This window comes from Carassius gibelio, chromosome A10 (assembly GCF_023724105.1).
Source record: "Carassius gibelio isolate Cgi1373 ecotype wild population from Czech Republic chromosome A10, carGib1.2-hapl.c, whole genome shotgun sequence".
Classification (NCBI taxonomy): domain Eukaryota; kingdom Metazoa; phylum Chordata; class Actinopteri; order Cypriniformes; family Cyprinidae; genus Carassius; species Carassius gibelio.
Window position 1 is genome coordinate 6172189 of NC_068380.1, and position 24459 is coordinate 6196647.

The window sequence follows — 24459 nt, forward strand, 5'->3', positions numbered from 1 at the left end:
TGGCAAAAGCATCTGTGATAGCTGAAATACTGGAAATTGCCGCTAATGAACATGTCAAGTGTGCCTGCCCATCATGCAAATGCAAAAATAATTACTTCCCTTCATGATTTTCATGCAAAAATCACACACAGACAAACCTGGTGGCCATGAGGGGCTACATGAAAGCGTTGGGCTCAGCTTCATTCATTCAGTGTGGCTGCAGTGTGGGGATGGAGTGATGTGACGAGAGAGGAGGAAAAGAGGAGGCGGAGCATATCATCTCTGAATCCAGCATCCTTGTTTTTTTTCAAGCAGTCTTTCTCGTTTTCTCGCTCTTCCGCATGGCCGTTTCCTCTGCTATCCTGTTAGTCTCTCGCTATCATTCTGTCAGGGTCAGCGGGGACAGGAGGACGTGAAAAACGACTCCTGTGTGACGGCTGGGGTTGATATAATATGCATGGGTTTCTTGAATGAAGCCGCACACGTCAGCAGCTTGAACAACAAGCCAGTCTCTGGCTCTCTACCCCTCCCCCCGTCCAATCACACCACTCCCCTCTCACTCTCACTCGCTCGCTGACTCTGTCCTCTCCTGTGATGCATATGCCAGCAAATTCTGCACACATATACATTTTGGACTGCATAACTTGTATTGTAACCGATAGTACTATTGCATATTGCATATGTGTGAATGATGGCTAAAATCCTCAGTGTTGTTGAAGAGCAATGTGCTGTTATTTTTCTGAACGATGACCGTTTCTTTGGTGTATCATAAAAGAGGCAATTCCTATGATAACGAAGCTGAATTTTCACCATCATTACTTGTCACATGATCCTTCAGAAATTATTTAAATACACTGACTGGGTTAAGTTATTAGAGGCCAAGACCCGAAGGTGCGATGGCACCTATTAAATCCGTTGGCATTCTTCTTTTTCTTCTTCCCAGGGGGTTTTACGGCAGCCCATAGAACCACTTTTTGGGAAAGTTATTAAATTTGGCACGCAAATAGAGGACAATCTCAACATTAACCGTAGCAAGTATGGAGCCTTGAACTCAAACCCCCTAGCACCACTAACAGTTCATAACTTTCGAACAGTAAAGTTTAGAAGCAAAATAATTGTTTCCTCTAATTCCTTGGCTCACGTCGAATGCTTACCAAAATGTAAAATTCTAAAGGTCAAGACTTCGGTCAAGACTCTTCAGACCACAATGGCTAAGGGTGCTTTCACACTAGCACTTTTGGTGCGCACCCGGGTTCGATTGATGTCAGAGTTCGGGTTCGTTTGGCCGATGTGAACGCCGTACTCGGATGTGCACCCATGAACCGTACCCGAGTCCCCTTAAAAACGGTGGTCTGGGGTATGCTTCATGTGAACTCTGGTATGGTTCGGTGATTATGTGAACGCAATCGTACCAAATCACGGAAGTGAACCACGTTTAATGACAAATTATTTGATGAAAATGTGTGTTTGTGTGTGTGTTTCACTCACTTTCCTGATGAGCGTGACTGACGCGCTGCAAGCAGAGAGCTGTACATCTCATTTATGTTCACATTCAACTTTCTTTAGAGCATTTTCAGTGCATTTGTAAGACAGACGCAAGTGCTGTTATGTTCCGAAGCTTTATAAACAAAATGAACGGTTCAAAAACGTAATACATAAAATTGCAGAGATTAATGTTATGCATTTGCCGCCTTCTCCTGCGCTGTCGTTACCAAGCAACGGGGTAAACAGCTGCTGGCCTGATGACACAAGCGAACCGTGGTTCGGACACAAATATTACAATATGAACAGTCCAGCGGGGGCAGGGGGAGGGGGGAGCAACCGAACTCAGGTTCGGACCAGGCAAGTGAAAGCACCCTAAAAGTTCTCTAGTTCTTGAATAATGTGCGAACGAATCTGACGAAGAGTATGGCAAAATGTACATGAGGCTTTATCTGCACAGCGCTTTAGCATATTGAAACCAAACTTGGTGTGTGTTATAAGAGCTGAGGCTACCTGGACAGTTTCTTCAGAGATATGAAAAAATGGCTATTTTTGCTTAGAACTTCAAAACGATTTGGACAAAACTGGTTTCTTTAGATTCAGTGCAGCATGCCGAGTTAAACCATACCCAAATTTCCCATGTCAGTCATTTTGGGTGTTGGCCATTTTGAATTTTTATCATAAAATGTTATATATGCATTGCTGTATCATTACAAAACTCGATATGTGTCTTGGGCACCATGCCCTGATGGTATAAAAAAGGTTTCAGGGCAGCACCATCTATTGGTAAAGAGCTATAATGAAATTTATGTAATTACTTTTGAGTATATTAGCCTATTGTAATGACTCTTTGCCATAGTTGGCTGAACCTAGTTTTTTTTTTTTTTTTTCATCTAAACCATCTGTCTGATTTTCACCAAATTCAAGGCAGATCATCTTCAGACTGTTGAAAAAAAAAAAAAAAAAAAAAAGCACTGCAACAAATTTGAGGGATGATGTCAAAATGACTAAGGATGCATCTCTGCAACGTTTAACATTGACATTCAAAAGCTTAATTATTCTCAATATTTGACTGGAAGTATAAATGTATTAGACCAGAGTCAGATCAAAATCAGAATATATTAGGTTATGATTAGATTAGAGAGTCTAATAAGATCAGAAAGGTCTGTTTAAACTGTCATCTGTTCATTTTAGGTATCTAAAAAATTGCATCAGATCATGATTCAGTTAGATTATATTAAATCAGATCAGAATCGGATCAGTTCTATGTTACTGTAGTACATTTAAATTAGGGTCTTATCACAGAGACCCTAAATATTGGTCACATCAGATTGTAATCATAATTCAAGAATAATCGGATGATTTACTATCACAACATCACAGAAACAGAGACAGGAATAAGACAATGAAAATAACAAAAGAACAAATCAAACCATGAATTTGTGAATCAAATCAAGCTAGTCGGATCTACACTGAATCAGAGAGAGAGAGAGAGAGAGAGAGACAGTGCATCTCTGATTAAAATAGGCCTGTAATCTGCTCAATGCTTTTCAACTGCAGCACTGAGTCAACAACAATAAATCACCCCAAAGAATTAAACACCAACATAACTGGAACAAACAGCCCATCTTTACTATAATAAAAGCTTTATAACAATCAGTAGCCTATGTATACTGTGAAAAGCATGCACAATTTTGTATGCATAGAATACCCAGCTCACCTACTACTGTACAATTTCCAACATGAACAGTATGCATCAGAGCACACTGCTTGAAATGGCGTATCCCACAATGCAATGCACCTGACCTCTATTTTCCATGAGAAAAATGAACCATAAGGCATCAATCATAATAAAAATGTATTTGTCTTATTACTTAATCCAGCTGCCTGACATATTTTAAGGTGCTGTATGTAATTTATTTTACTCTACTAAAGCATAAAATACCTTAACGTGTTTGCAGATATTCAGGAAACATGTCAAACTCACATACTTGCTTTTCTGAAAAACAATACTACAGTATAGACAGTTATTCTGCTTTAAATTGTGCAATGAATCCATGCCAGAATGTATGTTTTTGTTTTGTGATTCCACCCACTGCCAGTTTATCCAATTGGGTTCTGACATCCCCAGTTGCCAATTGGTGGAAAACACAGTGTATTCTAGCCATGGGAGCTTTCAAACGAACGGAGTCATTTAAAAAAGTCATTAAATTACATTGTAAAGATAGTCACCTTCCATTGTCAACTGTTCCTGTTCCTGTTGTGTGTCCTCAATCTGGCAACCCACATGAACATCCAGTTTGCGGAAGAGGGGGCGGAATGACAGAAACATCTCCGATATTTTGAATTTGGACTGGGGGACCCATTTCAACCACTATGTAGCTGTCAATATTACATACTACACTTTTAACTATTGGACACCATACAGTCAGATCATCTGTCAAGTAATGTAGCCACCATCAAATGTTTATCATTCCATACTACATACACACACAGTCATTTTGTTTTAACAGTGTGCAGTCTGTGCAGTATAACTGAAACACTCTAACACACTCGCATTCTTCGACTGTGACAGAGCTGGTCATGTGACCACATCTGCCTTAGAAAGTACATCTTCTTTATACAGTATTCTACAAAGAGATGCTATAAATCTGGATAATCATACAGGATTAATTAAAAAATCATATAAAAGTAAACAAAATGGCAAATCTGTGATGTGTTTTCATGAGGGACTCATAATTGTTTATCAACCTGTCTCTTGGATTTCACTGCAGGAAACACACACAGATGGACACAGTGAAGACCCAATCCAAGGACACACTCTGCAGTGCTCATTAAACAGCGCTGGGAGCATGAGTCCCACCGGAGGACACAGCAGCACACAGATGCTGAGACTGTCCACACGGTTACCGCAGAGCAGCTAATTATCAAAAAACTGTACAGATACACCAGTGTAGGGAAAACTGTCTATAAACCACTTACAAAAAATACCAAGGCATTCCATGTTTTTGTAACATGTATTATTGTAATATGTTTCTTTTGACAGGTTCTATTGTAATTCACTAATTCATGAAATACACTGCAATACAATAAAAAATACCATTGTATCTGCTGATTTTTAACGTAAGCGCAGGTGTAGCTATTTGCAACTTGCATGCGCATGGCTTCCGGTTTCATCTGCTACCAGTTATTTTAGCTATACAAGACATCTCGTTTGTACAAGACATCATATAGTTGTATTGTCATTACCATAAACACATTGGTTTGCAGCACAAATAGTTTAACTGCTTACTGCACTCGTTATTCTTTTAGTTATTATGTACAGTGGCTAATGAATCAGAAGTCTTGCGCAATCACAGAAAATACTTCCGCATTGCAAAATAGGATGGACAGAATATAATTCAGTAGCATAGTGTATATTAGAAAACCATGGTATTATTGGCCTAATTTCCAACTGACGAGTTTAGGATGGGAAAGTTTCTTTGTTTGACCAATGACAGACGGGGAGTTTCTGGAAATCTCAGATTAGAACTAGACACCTTGAGGCCAAGATGCAGACCAGCAGCTTTCCAGACCAGGCTAATCATTTAGAATTAATAACGAAAATGCTCATTACTATATATATATATATATATATATACATGTATATATGTATGTATGTATGCATGTAATAATTGTATTATATGCAGCACATTTTCTTGCAAATGCTCTGTACGATAAAGATGTCATCTGTGTTTGAGGTTTTTATAACACGTGACAGAATTTTTTTCTCTCTCTCATGAAGTTGAAATGTCTGTAGACTACAAGACTGAGACACTAGCCCTATCAGATAAGACATCTTAACACCAAGTTCTTCATATACAAGCTTTATCAACTCCTGATCTACTGTAACGTATTTGCAGCATTATTAACAAACATTTGCATTTAGCACGTTTATCAGATTGAAATGTACGGTATTACAAATGACAAGAACGTGTCCAAAACACAGTTCAGTGTGAAAAACAATTAAAACTCTTTGCATCGAGCGACTGCTTCATAATACCAACTGGCAAAGTTTTTGTTTTCCCAATTTTTTTCATTGCATCGCACCACTAAACACCTATCACAAATAGCACACTATGATATTTTGTTTTGTTCATATGTAGCAGTGTATATACATGAAACAAGAAAAAGGAATATAAAGATATTATCACATGAAAACTGCACTGTCACTGTCTCTTCAAAGACTAATCTATACTGAACTCAAAACCCCTAAATAAGCTGTCACTATCCAACACTATCTAAGAGGGCACTGTTACATAACCATTAAAAGGTTGACATTAAAGTCAACCATCTCAGCCTCAGCTGTGTGACTGCCAATCGCTTGGAGCTATGGAGAATGAATTCAGTCATCAGAGCAAGTCGACACTGTACTTGGTTGATTTAAACTAACGGACATTAATACGTCATTGCAGATCTCTGACAGCGACAGATTCAGAGCGCATACAGCATAATGCAGGTGTTTAGGATGAGCTTGGCAAGTCAAAATCTCTTTCTTGCGACACTAAAATAAGAGGTACACAGAAACGAGAACTGCACAGAGAAGAGAGGCCCATGGCAGACCAGTGGTATCTATCCTTTTATCTTACCAGGCGAGCTTGAAGCCCTTCATTAGTGCAGTAAAGGCAGTCCTGATCCCACAGTGTCATCTTCCCATTTCACGAGCCGCCTTTCCCAAGGCATCCTGAGCTGGATGATAATCCGGGTCGGTTCGCGTGACCCAAGCACAGGTGATCAGCCCCGACTCAGAATGCCTTATTCTGCATGAAAGTGCCGGGCAAAGCCATACTTCCACATCCTGTGTGTGAAGCGCTCATGTGCACCTCTCTGAAATGCAGCAGCCTCTCTCTCTCTTCCTGCAGATGAGGGCATGAACGGCTCTCATCTCAATCCGGTACTCACTGAGCATGCTCAGATCCTTCAGGCCACTCCCCCCTGCTTCCTTCCTGACTCAGAGAGTCATGTCTGGTCTCACTGCTGCTGCGGTGTGTGAGGTACTATGAGGCAGTCGACAGCTGGTCCGCTAATCCCTTAATACAGATGAATGGTAAACACTTTGAACAGTGTGTGTGTGTGTGTGTGTGAGTGTTTGTGTGCATGTGTGTGCGTGCGTGTGTGCGCGTGCGTGTGTGTGTGTGTTTGTGTGTATGTATGAGAGAAATGCATTGTATGGTGTCTTGTTCTATCCTAGTTTGAGCTGCTATAAGCCACACACACACTGCTGATATTATGGCAAATATCTAGGCAGGTGTACAGGCTAGCAGTTTTTCTCTGATCCCATAGAATCACAGGTCACAGAAACATCCACAAGCTGTCTGAACACATAAACGTCTATAAAATTGTGATATGTCTTCGGAAAAAGGGCTTAATGTGTCAGTAAATTGCAACAGCAGTTGCAGACTCATTTTTGAGGGATGTGGCGTTCAGCTTTGACTGAGTATAAAAGACAAGATCTTGCTGAGTTAGTCTCCAGACATTCTTAAATACAGTGACCATGATTTTGCAAAGTAAGAGATGTTCCTGAATCAACATCCTTGTTGGTCCCAGAACAACATTTATATCAACCAATAATTGTTGAGGATTAGAGTTGGGTTTTTAGGCATGAAAAGTATTCTAGCTGATTATTTCCCTTTTATTTTAGAGGTTAGAAAAGTTGTTTCTGTACTGACAAAATGTGTTCGTTTAGTGATATTAGGTAACATGAGATAGCAATTGTTATGGATGTATGCAAATACACAGTGCTGAACCACTGGAAGTGCAGACAGTAAAGTGTGTGATTGTCACCCAGTAACAAAAAAAAAAAAACAGGACATAGACTTCCACTGATTCAGTCACTATCGGTGAGAACACACCTTACACCGAAAAAAAAAAAGGAAGAAACATTCAGAAATCATTCAGAAATTAGTAGTAAATTCCACGAATTGTAACACATTTAATTCATTGTGAAATTCTTAAGTAGACAGATACATATTAAAAATACACTTTTTTAGGTTTTTGAAGAGACTAGAATGAAGACACCTGAACCTGAAAGTTTAACTGCTATTTCGGATGACTATGATACTACTTAAAAGACTAGCACACATGCACATTTTAAAGATTGCTAAACACATTTAAAAATTGCCATATAATTCCCATTTTCCAATCCTGCAGCGGATTCTGATTGGCAGAGGATTTGACAATCAGAATGAATCCCTGTAAAAGCATTAGCCAATCAGAGTGAGTGCATGTCACTGTGGTGCTGAATGGACAGCTCCATCACAGGCTCTGAATGTGAACCCAACACACCACCGTATGCCATCTGAAACACAATTTTATCTGGAAATTAAATGTATGAGTATAGTTTTGTGAAGACAAAATAAAAAATGGGAAATGTTCACTCCCCCATGGGATTAAATTATATATGTGGCACAAACTATATCCTTTCATTAATTAATATTTTAATTCTTATATGATCTGATTAGCAATGTTACTTGTCCCAAAGGCAGTTGAATATGGAAAAATCATTTTAAATAGCTAGCAGCTATCACTCTGCAGCTCTCATCTGGTTGCCCACTGAAGCTAAGCAGGGTTGATCCTGGTCAGTACCTGGATAGGAGACCTCATGGGGAAGAGGTGCTAGTGAGGCCAGAAGGGGGTGGTCTGCATGGGTCCTAGCACCCCAGAATAGTGACAGGGACACTATAGGTAACAAAAGCACCATCCTTCGTATGAGATGTTAAACTGAGGTCCTGAGTCTCTGTGGTCATTAAAAATCCCAGGATGTCTTTAGAAAAGAGAAGTGTTGTGACCTCAGCATCCTGGCCAAATTTGCCCATTGCCCTCTGACCATCATGGCTTCCTAATCATCCCCATATAATGATTGGCTTCATCACTCTGTCTCCTCTCCACCAATAAGATTGTGAGTATTCTGTGGGTATATGTAATCGGTTGCATCATTGGTTGCACGTTTCTTTACCCTTGCTGGGTCTCTAGGGGTCTGAGTGGGGAAGCACAGATGAGGATCTCTGGCTCCCGCCGAACCAGGCCCGTGGAGGCTGGAGTTTATTTATGTGGGTCCAGTCATGCTATGTTTACCCTCGCGGCCCAATGGCCTCCGACAGCTTTTACATAGCCCCGCCCCCTCGGCATCGCTGAGCTCACTGCCGTATGGAGGTTGACAGGAGCCAGCCAATGAGAAGAGAGCATGAGGAGTCAGGTGATGAGGTGACTGTCAGGCTTAGTTAGTGAGCATACCGGAGAGAGTGAAGTGAGGCAGCTAATCCCTGCATGCATGCACACACACACACACACACACACACACACAGAAATTAAACCAAGCACTGCACACAACCCTGACTAGCAAAAATAACAGAGATTATTATACGACTGAAAAGAGCTCAGAGGGTTAGAAGACATTATTAACTATTTGTCAACTTCTGATATAATGCCAACATAAGAGCAACATTATTAATAAAAGAATACTTATTTCATACAATTTTTACTGAAAATAAAATGTTGACAAGGCTGTGGGTAGAAAAAGCTTTTTTTAAGATGAAGGGGAAACAACAACAACTGTCCAACCATTAGCCAATGCCGAGGCAAAATATTGGCCTAATAATTGGCCTGGAATATCAGGTTGTGACTCTCTCTATATATATATATGCAGAAAGCTCTACAGTTCAGATTTACAGATATGTAGAACTTTAGCAATGAATTGTGCTCAAAACCCATTGAAATCTGTGGAATTCATTGCAGATTCCATGCAGATCCACTCATACCTCACAGATTACTGAGGAGATGACTTATGATACAAACACCAAGGTCTCTGGTGTTTTACTGAGATTTATGCAGCAGCACTGGTGAATCCCACACAAGGAGGAGAACTCAATCAGTCGCTCATGACCTACTTTCACTGGTTCTATACAGCCCACTGTTCCTGACAAAAACCCAAAGAACTCTGAGAGTTAGTTTAATCTGCAAGTAAAATGACTCAGTGCCCACAGACAGACAGACAGATGTCCACAGAGGACTAAATTTACGAATGTCTGAGGAAAGAGTTCATTTGACAGTAAGTCAGAAGTGCACATGAGCTTAGTATGAGAGACGGGACTCTGTTTACAGCGCAGTGGAAAAGAAAAAGCAGAGAGGCACGGAGAGAGAGAGAGAGAGAGAGAGAGAGAGAGCAGTATCTGATTGGGGTGTTAGATAACATCAGTCTACAGTTATCTGATGAATCATCAGCTCTGGTAACAGGACGCTACTGCTTGAAGGTTTCTGTCTAATCTCAGATGAAAGATGGCCTGCAAATCTTTCACAAGGATCTGACCAATTAAATAAGAACACAAGAGGCAACCAGGGCACATTGAGCAGCCTGAAAAATTATTACAGGAACAATGTCCAGCAATAATGTGCTTCCACATTCTTCAATTATTTTGATAGCGACTATCTGGATGGATAGAAAGATCAATCTCAAACTCAATACTGAACAAATCTAAACTTCTTGATCTACTTTAAGTGGTCATATACAGATTATACAGTGGCTCCTTCAAGTATATGATGCAAATGATGCAAACCGGTGGGTCCCAAGACTGTTCTGAGTGGCTTGCAAAGTGAATAGTCAAAGAAACAACATCGATAACAAAAAAAAAAAACATCATTCTACATTTTTTTTTTCTTATGACATACTTTTATTTTGAAAGACAAGCTGTTGACCAATGTTGCCAGATTGGGTGGGTTTCCGCCACTTATAAAAAAGTGAAAGGACATACAATCAAGTATGGTGACCAATACTCAGAATTTGTGCTCTGCATTTAACCCATCCAAAGTGCACACACACAGCAGTGAACACACACACACACACAATTAAGTGAGAGGATGAGAGAGTGACAGAGTCATGTCATGTTTTTCTGGTCAACGTGAGCTCAGGGTCAGTGTGTCCCTGTCACAGTAACTAGACTAACTAGATCTGTTTCTCTTCAGGCACAAAGCTTTGAACACAGATGCGTGTGTGTGCATATGTGTGCGTGCACCAGTGTTCCTGTCCTTTAATTTGCAGTCGTTCAAGGCAGACTTATTAACAAGGAAATCGCTCTGCCTGCCTCACTCTCTTTTCCTCTGAGTATTTAAGGTGAGGTCAGACCTTGTACATTGGACAGGGATTTCGTTTTGACATGATCAGCAACATTCTGAGTTGCCCTTTTTTGCTATAGTTTGTTAGGAGATGCTTATGCTGCAAAAGAAAAGTGCAGCAAGCCTATAACAGGAAGCATACATTATTCACGGCTTTCTCTCCCTAAAAAGATTCTTGCTATATTTAACATTTCATATTTTCATGTAGTTTACAGATACCGTGGCCACAAAAAACTTTTAAAATGTCTGAAGGTCTGAATGATTTAATGCTGCTCAGTGTCTGCTCAAAATGTAGTGTGAAGACGAAATACTGCATTAAAGCCAGTCTAAATGATGCCTGTTCTGACCCACCTCAGCGTCTAGGATACAGTTTTAATAGCTGTAAATGCATTTATGCCACCTCTAAGCACATTAAATAGTCTGGATAAAGACTTTGCAGGTGATATAAATAAAATATCATGATCAAATTTTTTCAGATAAATTTTAGATCTGAATTTTATTTTTTCTAGTTTAAAGGCAGATTTATGTTCCTAAGTGAAAGTTGTAGAAACCAGACTGCTAACTTTGGTTTTAAATGCTGGTCGAGCGATATGAGATTTTTAATGGCCGAATGGCCAATACAAGGCCGATATAATACATGTAACTACAGTAAATTAGAAACAAAAATTTGCAAAACTAAATGAAAATGTATTATGCATAAACATTTATTAAAACCTACATTTAAACTGTAAACAACTGAGGTAGCTTTTAGTTCAACCTTTCCTTTATAAGAGAAGTCTTGGTTAGAGAGTTGGACTCCTAACCCTAAGGTTGTGGGTTCTCGATCTGGCAATACCACGACTGAGGTGCCCTTGAGCAAGGCACTGAACCCCAACTGTTCCCCGGGTGCTGCAGCATAAATGGCTGCCCACTGCACCGTGTGTGTGTTCACAGTGTGTGTGTGTGTGTGTGTGTGTGTGTGTGCGCGCACGTGTGTGTGTGTGAGATAGAGATGTTAATTCTGTATAGCTTGTTAAAGAGATTCCGTCTTCATTGTATCAATCTCATGTCCTCTGTATGGCTTTCACAAAAACAAAATATCTGAAGAATATCCTTGCTGCTCTTTTCCATATTATGAAAGTGAAGCTCCAAAATGCCAAAAAAAGCATCATAAAACTATTTAAAAGCAGTCCATATGAATTGTGCATTATACCCAAGTTGAATTATCTGAAAAGTTCACATATGCTTTCCATGAAATAAGAATTTATAAGATAATACAACTGTACATGGAAGAAAGCGTTCAGTACATTATTCTACATTTCTCTTTTTGTGTTGCTCAGAAGACAAAAAGTCGTAAAGGTTTGGAATGACACATGGTGAGAAAATAATTAAAGATTTTCATTTTGGGGTGAATTACTGAAATCTCATATGATACTGAAACCTTTTAAATTGTCTAACACAAGTCACACAAGTTCAATATCTTATAATTCACATTGTTATGCATTATATTTTTCTATAAGTCTATCCACTCCTTTAAACTGTTAACTAAACACACTTGATCACATGCTTTCAATGAAATGCATACATTTAAAAGGCAGAACCGAGAATCAGTATGTATTACAATTATATGTAATAATGCAAAACAATGTGTATTAAAAGGCACTACAGATGCAAATAATGCACAAATATGTGACTTTCTGTTCTGAAGAACAAATTATTATTACACAAACATTGCTCAAATGTATCAGTACACTGAATAATCAGGAGTTTACCTTTCTCTCCTCTTGAAGTCTCTACTGTAAAAGATTGAAGCGTAATTCAATAGATCACTGGAAACCGTATCTGTTACAGTAATTCAGGCTGGATCAACTGACCATGAATTTCTGCCTGCCACTTACAGTCTGTATACAACACCATTCAAGAGCCACTTTAGAGCCAAAAACACAAAAAGTACTCACGAATCCCGGCGAAAATGCAGTCTTTTCCTTAGCGTGGACACTCGTGGGTGGCAGCCCATTTTAACGGGTGAAGTGCATGAGAAAATCCTGCTCTGAACCATGATGCTCTAAACTCTTATGGACCTGCACACTGTATGTGGTTTTATTAACAAAGTTCGGGAGAAGCACAATCAGATAATCATCCAATTTGGTACAGGTGCATCTCGTTTAGCTAATCATCTTATAGCACGCACGCGTATATATATCCAGTCTTCCTACCTCCTGTCCCACGACAGTTTTTCGGCATCCACTCGTCCGCCAGATGTCGGAACTCGAACTCTTCCCTTCAGACAATGAGCTAGAAGCTCCCCAGCAAGCCACCGGCTCTAAAGCAGCTTCCTCTGCTGACCCCATGGCACCTCCTTCTCAACCGGGATGCAGCGCCGAGCCCGAGGCCTCAGCGCGTGGGCGAAGACGAAATAGGCCGGATACGCACACACCTCGAAGTCTCCGTTCACCTCCACCATCGAGACAGCCAATCCAATCACCATCAACATCACATGCATCGGCTTCACCATCCATCCCACCCATTGGAAAATGGACCGTCGCAGGATTAAGACAAGCGCTGTCAAATTCAGATGTCAGGTTTTCTCGCAACATGAGCAAAGCTCAACTCTATGAGCTTTATAGCACACTGGGAAATAATCCACCTACCTCCAAAAAGGTAACCAAAGCCCACAGGTCTAAACAACGTGTCACACAAATGTCATCTTCTTCCAGCTCAAGTTCCGGCTCCCCCCAAGCGTCAGGACATAGCAGATCATCAGCAGGTCGGGGCCACGCCCCAAATTCGGCCGCTCCTCCCATCGCACTGCCTCCCTCTTCACAACCTATCTCTGCAGCTCCTTCAGCTGCCTCGCCGCATGCAACAGTGCCTACGGGCGCGAATTTCCAACCTCCACTAGTTTCTACTTTACCTTCGGCTGCAAAGACTAGCGCGAGGCTGCCTCCGCTAGCCGCTCAAGCTCAGCCTCCTTACTTTTACCCCTCCACTTTTTCTTTTCCCCACCAATGGCCAGCAGCCCCAGTTGCAGACACCCAAGCTGGGAATCCTCAGCTAGCAACACAAGCAGGCTGGCCTCCTTCCTCCTTTCCATCTTCCTCTCCTTACGGGCTTCCCCAAGCACCGGGGTTCAATCCATGCGTGAGGATGCCTCCGCAAACGGGTGCAACCCCTCCCTCATTTCCGCCTTTCTCCTTCTATCCTTTTCCCTACGGGCCGACCCCAGCTCCAGGGGATAATCCGTGCGTGAGGATGTCTCCGCAAACGGTTATGGCCCCTCCTCATCTTCCTTCCAACTCCTCTACCCAAGCTAAACCGCAGTATACTCTATTCACAGCGACCCCTCTACATACTCCACCTAATGCCGCCGCTATGGAACCACCCCCCGTGCCTAGTTCCATCAAATCACAGATTCTCGCAGGTGCGGATGTTGATCTCTCCTCTCTTCTCTCTCTGCTCCCTCCGGCTGATTCCTACCGACAAATAGATTGCGGAGATTTCTCAGTAACTTTAAAAAATTCGACTCCCAGTTCATCCCGCCCCCTTTCTTTTTCCGAATTCACGATCGCATTTAGCCGCTATACGGAGGTAATCTGCTCTGCTTTTCCCTATAGACGGCGCGAGCTCAATGACTATCTGGCTATAGTCGCGGAACTCGCGCTGTCTTATGGCGGAACCCATTTTTATACTTACCACAAGCTATTTTCAGCCAAATGTGCAGTACGCCTAGCCCAGTGGAATCAATGCCCCTATTGGGGCGCCCTGGATGCTGATCTTCACAGCCGCGTATTTTTTAGCTGCCGCAACATATCATGCGCAGTCTGCAGGTCAGTTGCTCACTCGACCATCTCATGCCCTCAAATCAATCCAGCTATTATTCCTTAATAAATAAATAAATAAATACAGTATTATAAAATATGCTATATAGATATAAATAAATAAATAATTTAAAAAAAAAAAAAAATAAAAAAAAAAAAAAATAATCGAGTTACAAAATGTGTTTTTGCTTAATTATACTGATGTGCGCATGCACAGTAAATCCGATGGGTAGGATAAAATGTCAGTACCCCGGACCTTTATTTAGTCGGGTTGACGTACCTTTTCAGTTCTGTGCATGTGATGTGACGCTAGTTTTACTTAAAGTCAAATGCTCATGAACTGACTGTCAGAGCAGTTCTGGAGATGTTGTTCATGTGTTCAAGTCCTTATTTAGTGAGACAGCAGACGCAGAAATTACCGTGAGCGTAATGTGCGCTTCAGTGTGTGTGTGAAAAAGGAAGTCGCGCTCCTGCTCCATTCATTAACAGAGACGCACAGAACATGCAGGATTTACATTTAAACACTGTTCCGTCTTAATATTTAGAGCTATTAATTCGTGAATCGGATGTAAGTGCAATTACTTATTTTGATTAATTCATTCAAAAAAAAAAAAAAAAAAAATCATTGCGAAAGAACCTGACGTGAGATTTAGAATAAATTAAAAGAGGCTTCGAAGCAGAGGAATTTGCCTACATCATTTTTTGTAATCGCGTTACTCGAGGAATCGTTTCGGCCCTAATCTTAAGCAGCTCAAAAGGGGCCTCTCACATAATCCGATAGATGCCCTCGGTTGTTGTTCATCAGACATTAAAAAATAAAATAAAATAAATAAAAAAAAACAAACTATTCCTCCTTAAATCATGTTGTGTACTTGATTAATAGAAGCCTCTCAGTTATCGTTTCTTCGGCCAAAGTAAGGGCCCTCCAGCCATCGTTACAATCTCCTTGCCTATTTCAGCATCGGACAGGGCTCTCCCTTCCGGTGCAGCTGGGCAGTGGCTCCCTTCGGTCGCAGTGTGAGCCTTTCATCTGTCATTGAGTTGCGCTGCGCGCTCAGCGGCAGATGGGGGTATCCCTCCCGGTGCAGCAGAGCCACAGGCCCCCTTCGGTCGTTGTGACAGCCCTCCATCCGATGCATCAAATTAAACCGCTTATACAGTCGCAAGGGGGACTCTCCCTTCCGGTGCAGCAGAGCCGCAGCTCCCTTCGGACGCAGCGAGAGTCCCTCCATCAGTCGCGTTTTCTTGCCTACTCCGTATCGGACGGGGCTCCCCTACCGGTGCAGCAGACCCACGGCTCCCTTCGGTCGCAGGGTGAACCCCCCGTCTGAGTTATGTTGCATGCTCAAGGGCGGACCGGGATCTCCCTCCCGGGGGAACACAGCCGCTGGCTCCCTTCGGTCGCAGCAGGAGCCCTCCATCCGATGCATCAAACCGTTCCTCGAATCTTCTTGCCTATTCTGCATCTGATGGGGCTCTCCCTTCCGGTGCAGCAGACCCACGGCTCCCTTCGGTCGCAGGGTGAACCCCCCGTCTGAGTTATGTTGCATGCTCAAGGGCGGATAGGGTTCTCCCTCCCGGGGGAATAGAGCTGCTGGCTCCCTTCGGTCGCAGTGAGAGCCCTCCATCAGACGCATCAAGCCATGCCTCGCATCGCAAGGGGGACTCGCCTTTCCGGTGCAGCAGAGCCGCAGCTCCCTTCGGACGCAGCAAAAGTCCCTCCAACAGTCGTATTCTAGTTAGCGTCAATCAGGGCTCTCCCCTCCGGGGCAGCACTCCTGCTGCAGAGTTGCGAACCCCCTACGGAGGCTGGGAGAACCCTCAGAGGCAAAAAACCGTGCCTCCATAAACCCGCAATGGGGGACTCCCCCTTCCGGTGCAGCAGAGCCGCAGCTCCCTTCGGATGCAGCGGGAGTCCCTCCAACAGTCGCGTCTCTTTGCCTTCTCAGCATCGGACTAGGGCTCCTCTTCCGGTGCAGCAGACCCACAGCTCCCTTCGGTCGCAGTGTGAACCCCCCATCTGAGTTATGTTGCATGCTCCACGATGGCTAGGGATCTCCCTCCCGATGGGGTACAGCCGCTGGCTCCCTTCGGTTGCATTAGGAGCCCTTCATCCGACGCGCCAAACCGCGGCCCGAATCTCATTGCCTATTTAGCATCTGACGGGGCTCTCCCTTCTGGTGCAGCAGACCCACGGCTCCCTTCGGTCGCAGTGTGAACCCCCCGTCCGAGTTATGTTGCATACTCTATGGCGGCCAGGGATCTCCCTCCCGATGGGATACAGTCGCTGGCTCCCTTCAGTCGCAGTGAGAGCCCTCCATCAGATGCAACAAACCGCGCCTCGTACTCAGCCGCAAGAGGGACTCTCCCTTCCGGTGCAGCAGAGCCGCAGCTCCCTTCGGAGGCAGCAAGAGTCCCTCATTTCTTGATATCTGGCATTGTGCTCCTCCCATAAGCGGCATGGAGGGCTCGCTGGTAAGACGTTGCGAGCCGCAGCTCTCGTCGAACACTGCACTGGCTCTCCAGGTCGCTCTGCATTTTCTTCCCAACACGCATATTTTGGGGGGCAACTAAATTTTATCTCTCTGGCTGCTGTCCTATGGCTTTAAGCTTCTTTTGGGGAGTTATTTGGGTTCGGGCTATGCTCCGGGCCCGGACCCCTCCCCCAGGACAGCACGCCAAAATATGCCTACCATTTGCCTTCAGATTAGATGTAAGGGTGAACTCGTGAAATGTGGTTTTATTAACAAAGTTCGGGAGAAGCACGATCAGATAATCATCCAATTTGGTACAGGTGCATCTCGTTTAGCTAATCATCTTATAGCACGCACGCGTATATATATCCAGTCTTCCTACCTCCTGTCCCACGACAGTTTTTCGGCAACCCTCCTCCACCCCAACTCCTCACTTCTAATCTATTTATCCCAAATTGGGATAGGGGGAGTTATTTGGGTTCGGGCTATGCTCCGGGCCCGGACCCCTCCCCCAGGACAGCACGCCAAAATATGCCTACCATTTGCCTTCAGATTAGATGTAAGGGTGAACTCGTGAATCACACATTAGCGGGATGAGGACTCCTCTTTACTAAACTCACTTCACCACCTCCTTCTCTCTCTCTTTTTCTCTGTGCCGGTCATGTCTTGTCCTGCGGTGACCTAGATCCTGCGTTTTCTCAGTTTGTGTGTTGCGGATCAGTAGAGCTTGTTTGCTCACCTGAGGTGTGCTAGCAGTCAGACCACCAGCAGAGACATTAATATGACCATCAGAGTCTCAGAGACGAGAGATTGCAAACCACTGGCCAAAATGCAAAACCAGAGACAGACAGATGTGATAAGGTGAGTAGATTTGGCTGTTTATTCGGCTGAACTTGAATCAAATTGGCAAGTAGGATTCCAAGTAGGATTTGTAATTGAAATTTAAGGATGTAAATTTCATAATCATAATAATCAAGGTTTCCTATGGAAGAGGACTAGGGCCAAGCAATAAAAAAATAAAAAAATAAAACCATCTCGAGATTTAAGTCATTATAATACGATATGTGGTATGTGATGAAAAAAGGAAGATGAGAGAGTTCGGCAAAAGGCAGATTCGAACTCTGGTCGATCACATAAGCTACATCCACAAGCATTACTCTACGACCTATTCCACAGCAGACGCTGACTAGCACTGTCCAACGAGATAAAATGATCATGACACGAGTGTGCTTATTCCCGGCATTTTATTTAGACTTTTTTTTTTAAAAGAGTTTATACTCAACATTTTATTTCAATTTTTTTTTGAAAAAGAAATTCTCGAAACACGACGACTTTATTCTCAAAATGTAGCTATATAATTCCCAACATTTAACTATATAGTTCTCAACATTTTATTTATTAAATGTTGATTTCTGGGTACAGCCGCTGGCTCCCTTCGGTTGCATTAGGAGCCCTTCATCCGACGCGCCAAACCGCGGCCCGAATCTCATTGCCTATTTAGCATCTGACGGGGCTCTCCCTTCTGGTGCAGCAGACCCACGGCTCCCTTCGGTCGCAGTGTGAACCCCCCGTCCGAGTTATGTTGCATACTCTATGGCGGCCAGGGATCTCCCTCCCGATGGGATACAGTCGCTGGCTCCCTTCAGTCGCAGTGAGAGCCCTCCATCAGATGCAACAAACCGCGCCTCGTACTCAGCCGCAAGAGGGACTCTCCCTTCCGGTGCAGCAGAGCCGCAGCTCCCTTCGGAGGCAGCAAGAGTCCCTCATTTCTTGATATCTGGCATTGTGCTCCTCCCATAAGCGGCATGGAGGGCTCGCTGGTAAGACGTTGCGAGCCGCAGCTCTCGTCGAACACTGCACGGGCTCTCCAGGTCGCTCTGCATTTTCTTCCCAACACGCATATTTTGGGGGGCAACTAAATTTTATCTCTCTGGCTGCTGTCCTATGGCTTTAAGCTTCTTTTGGGGAGTTATTTGGGTTCGGGCTATGCTCCGGGCCCGGACCCCTCCCCCAGGACAGCACGCCAAAATATGCCTACCATTTGCCTTCAGATTAGATGTAAGGGTGAACTCGTGAAATGTGGTTTTATTAACAAAGTTCGGGAGAAGCACGATCAGATAATCATCCAATTTGGTACAGGTGCATCTCGTTTAGCTAATCATCTTATAGCACGCACGCGTATATATATCCAGTCTTCCTACCTCCTGTCCCACGACAGTTTTTCGGCAACCCTCCTCCACCCCAACTCCTCACTTCTAATCTATTTATCCCAAATTGGGATAGGGGGAGTTATTTGGGTTCGGGCTATGCTCCGGGCCCGGACCCCTCCCCCAGGACAGCACGCCAAAATATGCCTACCATTTGCCTTCAGATTAGATGTAAGGGTGAACTCGTGAATCACACATTAGCGGGATGAGGACTCCTCTTTACTAAACTCACTTCACCACCTCCTTCTCTCTCTCTTTTTCTCTGTGCCGGTCATGTCTTGTCCTGCGGTGACCTAGATCCTGCGTTTTCTCAGTTTGTGTGTTGCGGATCAGTAGAGCTTGTTTGCTCACCTGAGGTGTGCTAGCAGTCAGACCACCAGCAGAGACATTAATATGACCATCAGAGTCTCAGAGACGAGAGATTGCAAACCACTGGCCAAAATGCAAAACCAGAGACAGACAGATGTGATAAGGTGAGTAGATTTGGCTGTTTATTCGGCTGAACTTGAATCAAATTGGCAAGTAGGATTCCAAGTAAGATTTGTAATAGAAATTTAAGGATGTAAATTTCATAATCATAATAATCAAGGTTTCCTATGGAAGAGGACTAGGGCCAAGCAATAAAAAAATAAAAAAATAAAACCATCTCGAGATTTAAGTCATTATAATACGATATGTGGTATGTGATGAAAAAAGGAAGATGAGAGAGTTCGGCAAAAGGCAGATTCGAACTCTGGTCGATCACATAAGCTACATCCACAAGCATTACTCTACGACCTATTCCACAGCAGACGCTGACTAGCACTGTCCAACGAGATAAAATGATCATGACACGAGTGTGCTTATTCCCGGCATTTTATTTAGACTTTTTTTTTTAAAAGAGTTTATACTCAACATTTTATTTCAATTTTTTTTTGAAAAAGAAATTCTCGAAACACGACGACTTTATTCTCAAAATGTAGCTATATAATTCCCAACATTTAACTATATAGTTCTCAACATTTTATTTATTAAATGTTGATTTCGTCAATGAAAATTATGACAAAATATTGCCGTCAACGAACCTTTATCACGTGATGAAAACGAGACGAGACGCAACGTAAATGCTGATCATGTAACGTTGACTATAATAAAATGTATTATGCAATATTGTTGACGAATAAAAACAAGACTAAATGTGGTTTACAAAATAAAAACTATGTTAAAATGTCTCTTCCTTTTTGTTGACTAAAACTAAATATTATAACATTATTTAGTCTCGTTTAGTCGCGTTATTATGATTATTTTGTAGTATTTCTGTTTCCTGTGTCTCACTTCAGGGGCTGCATCAGGTCGCACTGCGGAGATGCAGGCGACGTCACTCAGTCACTCGGACGTCACGACGTCAGGCCCCACTCACGATGACAACAAACAAAGTTAAGTCTGACACAGAGAAAGGGAATGATGTGTGTACTTTATAACATGTTTGGCTGGTAAAATAAATGTTTTAAATTCAAATCAAAGTGTCTTCTCTGTCTGGAATGGATGTATTTATCAGTCTATGAGGTAACAATAACATAATAAGATAACCTTGTTTGAAATGTGTTTGGCTAAACTACTAGGTACTTATACCATATTGACTGGGTTAAATAGAATTGCATTACTAATAAGAGACTAAAATACAATTTTCATTGACTAAAACTAGACTAAATGTTATCCGTTTTTGTTGACTTAAACTAGACGAAAGTATACATCGATAATTCTGACTAAAATAAGACTAAAATGATCAGACTTTTAGCTGACTGAAACTTGATTAGACTAAAAAGAGTATGAACATGACTAAAACTAATAAAAACTAAAATGACAGCACACAAAAGCCAGACTAAATCTAAAATTAAAACTGGCTGCCAAAAACAACATTACTTGGCCCTAATCCTCTTCCATAGTTTCCATACCTTTTGACTTTTTTTTCCCCTACGTGAAGAATTAGACAAATAAACTAGCAAAAAAATAATAATAATAATAATAAAAGCCCATCAATTGTAAAGAACTGTTTTTCATGACCAGGCTTGGAAATCACAAATTCCCTGCTATTTCTGATACACATACTGGGGAATTTACATAGACATTTGATGAAATTACTGTAAATAACCTACTATTATCTAAAATGTATTATCTATGGAAACTTGTGTTAAATTCACATATATTTTATTACATCAATTATTATTCATTTACAAATTATATGACCAACTGAAATTCTTCTGGTAATCTTACATTTTGTATTTATTGATGTTAAAGGGATAGTTCACTCCAAAATGATTTTGATTACCACTGACTTCCACTATGTGAAAAAAAAAAAAAAATCTCAAATGATCTTATTTCATGTTCCACAGAACAGAAATAAAGTCATACAGGTTTGAACAGACATTAGGGTGAGTAAACGATGACATACTTTTCATTTTTGGGTAAACTATCCCTTCAATTATTTAAACAGTACTGACAGTTTTATACTTCAGTTCCGAAATAATGTATATTCCATGAAAAAACAGGTATAATTAGTCTAAATTAAGGATAAAATGTATGTATTTTTTTCATAAAACATTTGTAAATTCAAATTCCAATCCAACATCCTGTGAGATCTAGCCAATTCGATTCAAATTCACACACTGGCAAACTAAAAGGGTGCCTGTGATGTATATGTATGTGTGTAAATGAGAGTTTAGGTACTTCGCTGTGATCAATTCAGCCTAATGGGACACAAACAGACTGAACATTCATCACCTTTAATGAACATTAGCTGCTTTTACGTCACAACACAAAACTGATTTAAAAATAAGCTCAGAAATCAGCTGAAATCAGGTTGCTGAGTGCACAAAAATGAGTTGCTGGCAACTGCGTGCATACTGACTTTAACAAACTGACTTTAGTAGGAGTAGAGATGCATACAGACTCACACAGATATAACCTCTTTTCAGACAAATGCATAGTAAATAATGCTCATGAACTTGAAGTGAATCAGTGTACAAACAGTGATGTTCACAAAACATATTTCATAAATCCAGAAGAAACAGTGTGTTCTAAGAGGTCCATTAAAAGCACAAATGAACAAGTGCCTGAAGCCTCATCATTTCATATGATATGCAGCTGAGGATCGGGGTGTTCTCTGGCCAGCTGGGCTCAACAAGAACATTTGAGCACAGCTAAAAATCTGAGCTTTCACTACAGAACTTAATTAGCTGATACAAAATGTGTAGCACCTGGTTTACGTCATGATATTTCTGAGATGAAAATGTACAGTATAGTCTCAGAAGACACAATGGGCTGTTCTGCAGCCCTGCCATGGGAAAGTGACACATGCAAGAGTTGTTTTTGAAATTGCACAATACAGACAGTGAGATCTGTGGTCAGACTCAAAGCCAGATAACAGATGCAGAACTTGACACAGAAAGAAGAACAACTTCATAAGCAAAACGTGAACCACCAAAAACAGATACTTCTCAACCACACTTGAGAACTGACACTGAGACTAAAACCAGCTGCCTACAGGAAGTTCAAAACATGTCGGCATTACATACAATGGCAAAGACTGAAAAGAGAAAAAGTAACAAAAGGATGAAAGCCTGATTCGCGCTATTTGTCATATAAAATACACAAGCATATTTCCACATCAGAGTAAAAAATAAATGTAATGACACAAAAGTTCCCCCAACTATGATATCTTCCACTTCTGAGAACCATGGAAATGTGAAAAGGATCTGTAAGGCCATTCTTAAAAATATTCTTGTTTCCCGTAACCCGACCGACCCTGTCAATTTAGGACCGACTCAAATGTTTTTTTTTTGTTTTTTTTTTTTGCTTTTAGTCCGACCGACCTGCCGGTTTCTAAATTTGCGTTAAGACTGACCAATTTTTTTTTTTTACTCTTCAAACAACTAATACAAAATAAATAAAATAATATTAATTATATTTTAGTAAGTATTGTAAATACATAAATTGCCCTGGCCTACATACAAAAGAAGGCTACGTTCTTTCTTTTAAAAAAACCTGTGACGTCATCTATGTTTACACGGATGTCACACTATGGCCTGTGCGTACGCTTCGTCTCATACTCTCATTCACAGTCAACGGTTCGCGCTTGGTAATAATGGCTACAGTAAACAAAATGTTTGCAGTCACTGTTCAAAGTCATACAGTTTTGGGCAACATAATTCATCTAAAAAATTTTATTAAAACAGCTCGACACTTCTTTAACTTGGCACGAAGTTCTGCAAAAACTGTGCCCAGATATTTTGTATTACATTAATGTTTGTATTTTGTGTGTCCAGGTTTTTTTTTTTTTTTTTTTTTGGAGCACGTCACACAGCAACTGCAGCTTCGGACACACCTCATAACAGCAAATAATACTTCTGCACAATGTTTCTCTTTTTACAACAGAAATGTGAATTCTGCCGGTATTGAGACAGTCTCATGCATATAGATGGATCAAAGACGAAAAAGTGCTACGTTCTTTTAATTGCAATTTTGTTTTAGTTTTTCCCTGATTTACAGAAAACACCCAGTAAAATGTCATTCAGTGTAACAATCTTGTCAGGCATATTTACAACAAAAATCAATTTATGACATATAAAAAAAAACTAATTACTTTCACCCCAAACACTAATGAGTTGTAATTTTACATTTTTAACATTTGCCACTATCCTAGGTTTTGCCCATTTGTCAGTAAGAATTTGTTACTAATTTAAAACACAATGTAATTACTATATATAAATTTTTTTTTCAAAATGCTGTATAAATATGTACCCAATTAAGGTGAATTAAAATGCAGCCTTATTAATGAGCAAAACGTTCAGACGTTAAACGCACTATTCACGCGTGGCTGGGAGCAGGTGTAGATTTCTTTCGTACCAACTAACATTTGGAAAATACGAACATTTTAATGAATCCGAAAATTTACGCCAAAACCACTTTACACGCGATTTACACACAAATTCGTTCTGCTCGTGTTTCATGAATGAGACCCAATAAAATTTTGTATGCTCCATTATTCTTTTAGATATTTTAATATGTACACGTCAGAATAAGCATGTTGTTTGAATTTTTGCATAAATATTGTGTTACACTGAATAACCATGTATCATTATTTCAACCAAATTTTGACATTTTATTCTACAAAAACTTATTTGAAACATAAAAGTAGACATTTTATTTACCTTTAATGTGGTTTCTATGGACACAAAATCACTTTTGTACATTTCTTTTGTTGCGGACATCTTAACGTCTTTGACCCAGATACAGATTCGGGCTAGAATTGCTTATGCAATTTTTTGTTGTTGTTGACATTTCTAATCATAAACACAGCCATGTTGAAGCCTGCAGTAAATGTTTTGCATGATG

At 41.3% G+C, this 24459-nt stretch overlaps 1 protein-coding gene across 8 annotated transcripts in view; it reads right to left on the reverse strand.

The window, feature by feature from the left end:
* LOC128020944 (protein Aster-B) overlaps positions 1 to 24459 on the reverse strand; it is a 50021-nt gene that overhangs the window by 19521 nt on the left and 6041 nt on the right. Inside the window, exon 1 of one of the 8 annotated variants that reach the window (XM_052607766.1) lies at positions 6090 to 6364. The exons of 3 other annotated variants lie outside the window; for them this stretch is intronic. In XM_052607766.1, coding sequence (XP_052463726.1) covers positions 6090 to 6112 — 23 coding nt within the window. In that variant the 5' untranslated portion in view covers positions 6113 to 6364. Of the gene's footprint in view, positions 1 to 137; positions 385 to 6089; positions 6365 to 24459 lie in introns of those variants that run through there. 4 more of the 8 variants (XM_052607764.1, XM_052607769.1, XM_052607768.1 and 1 more) reach the window with 4 other exon arrangements.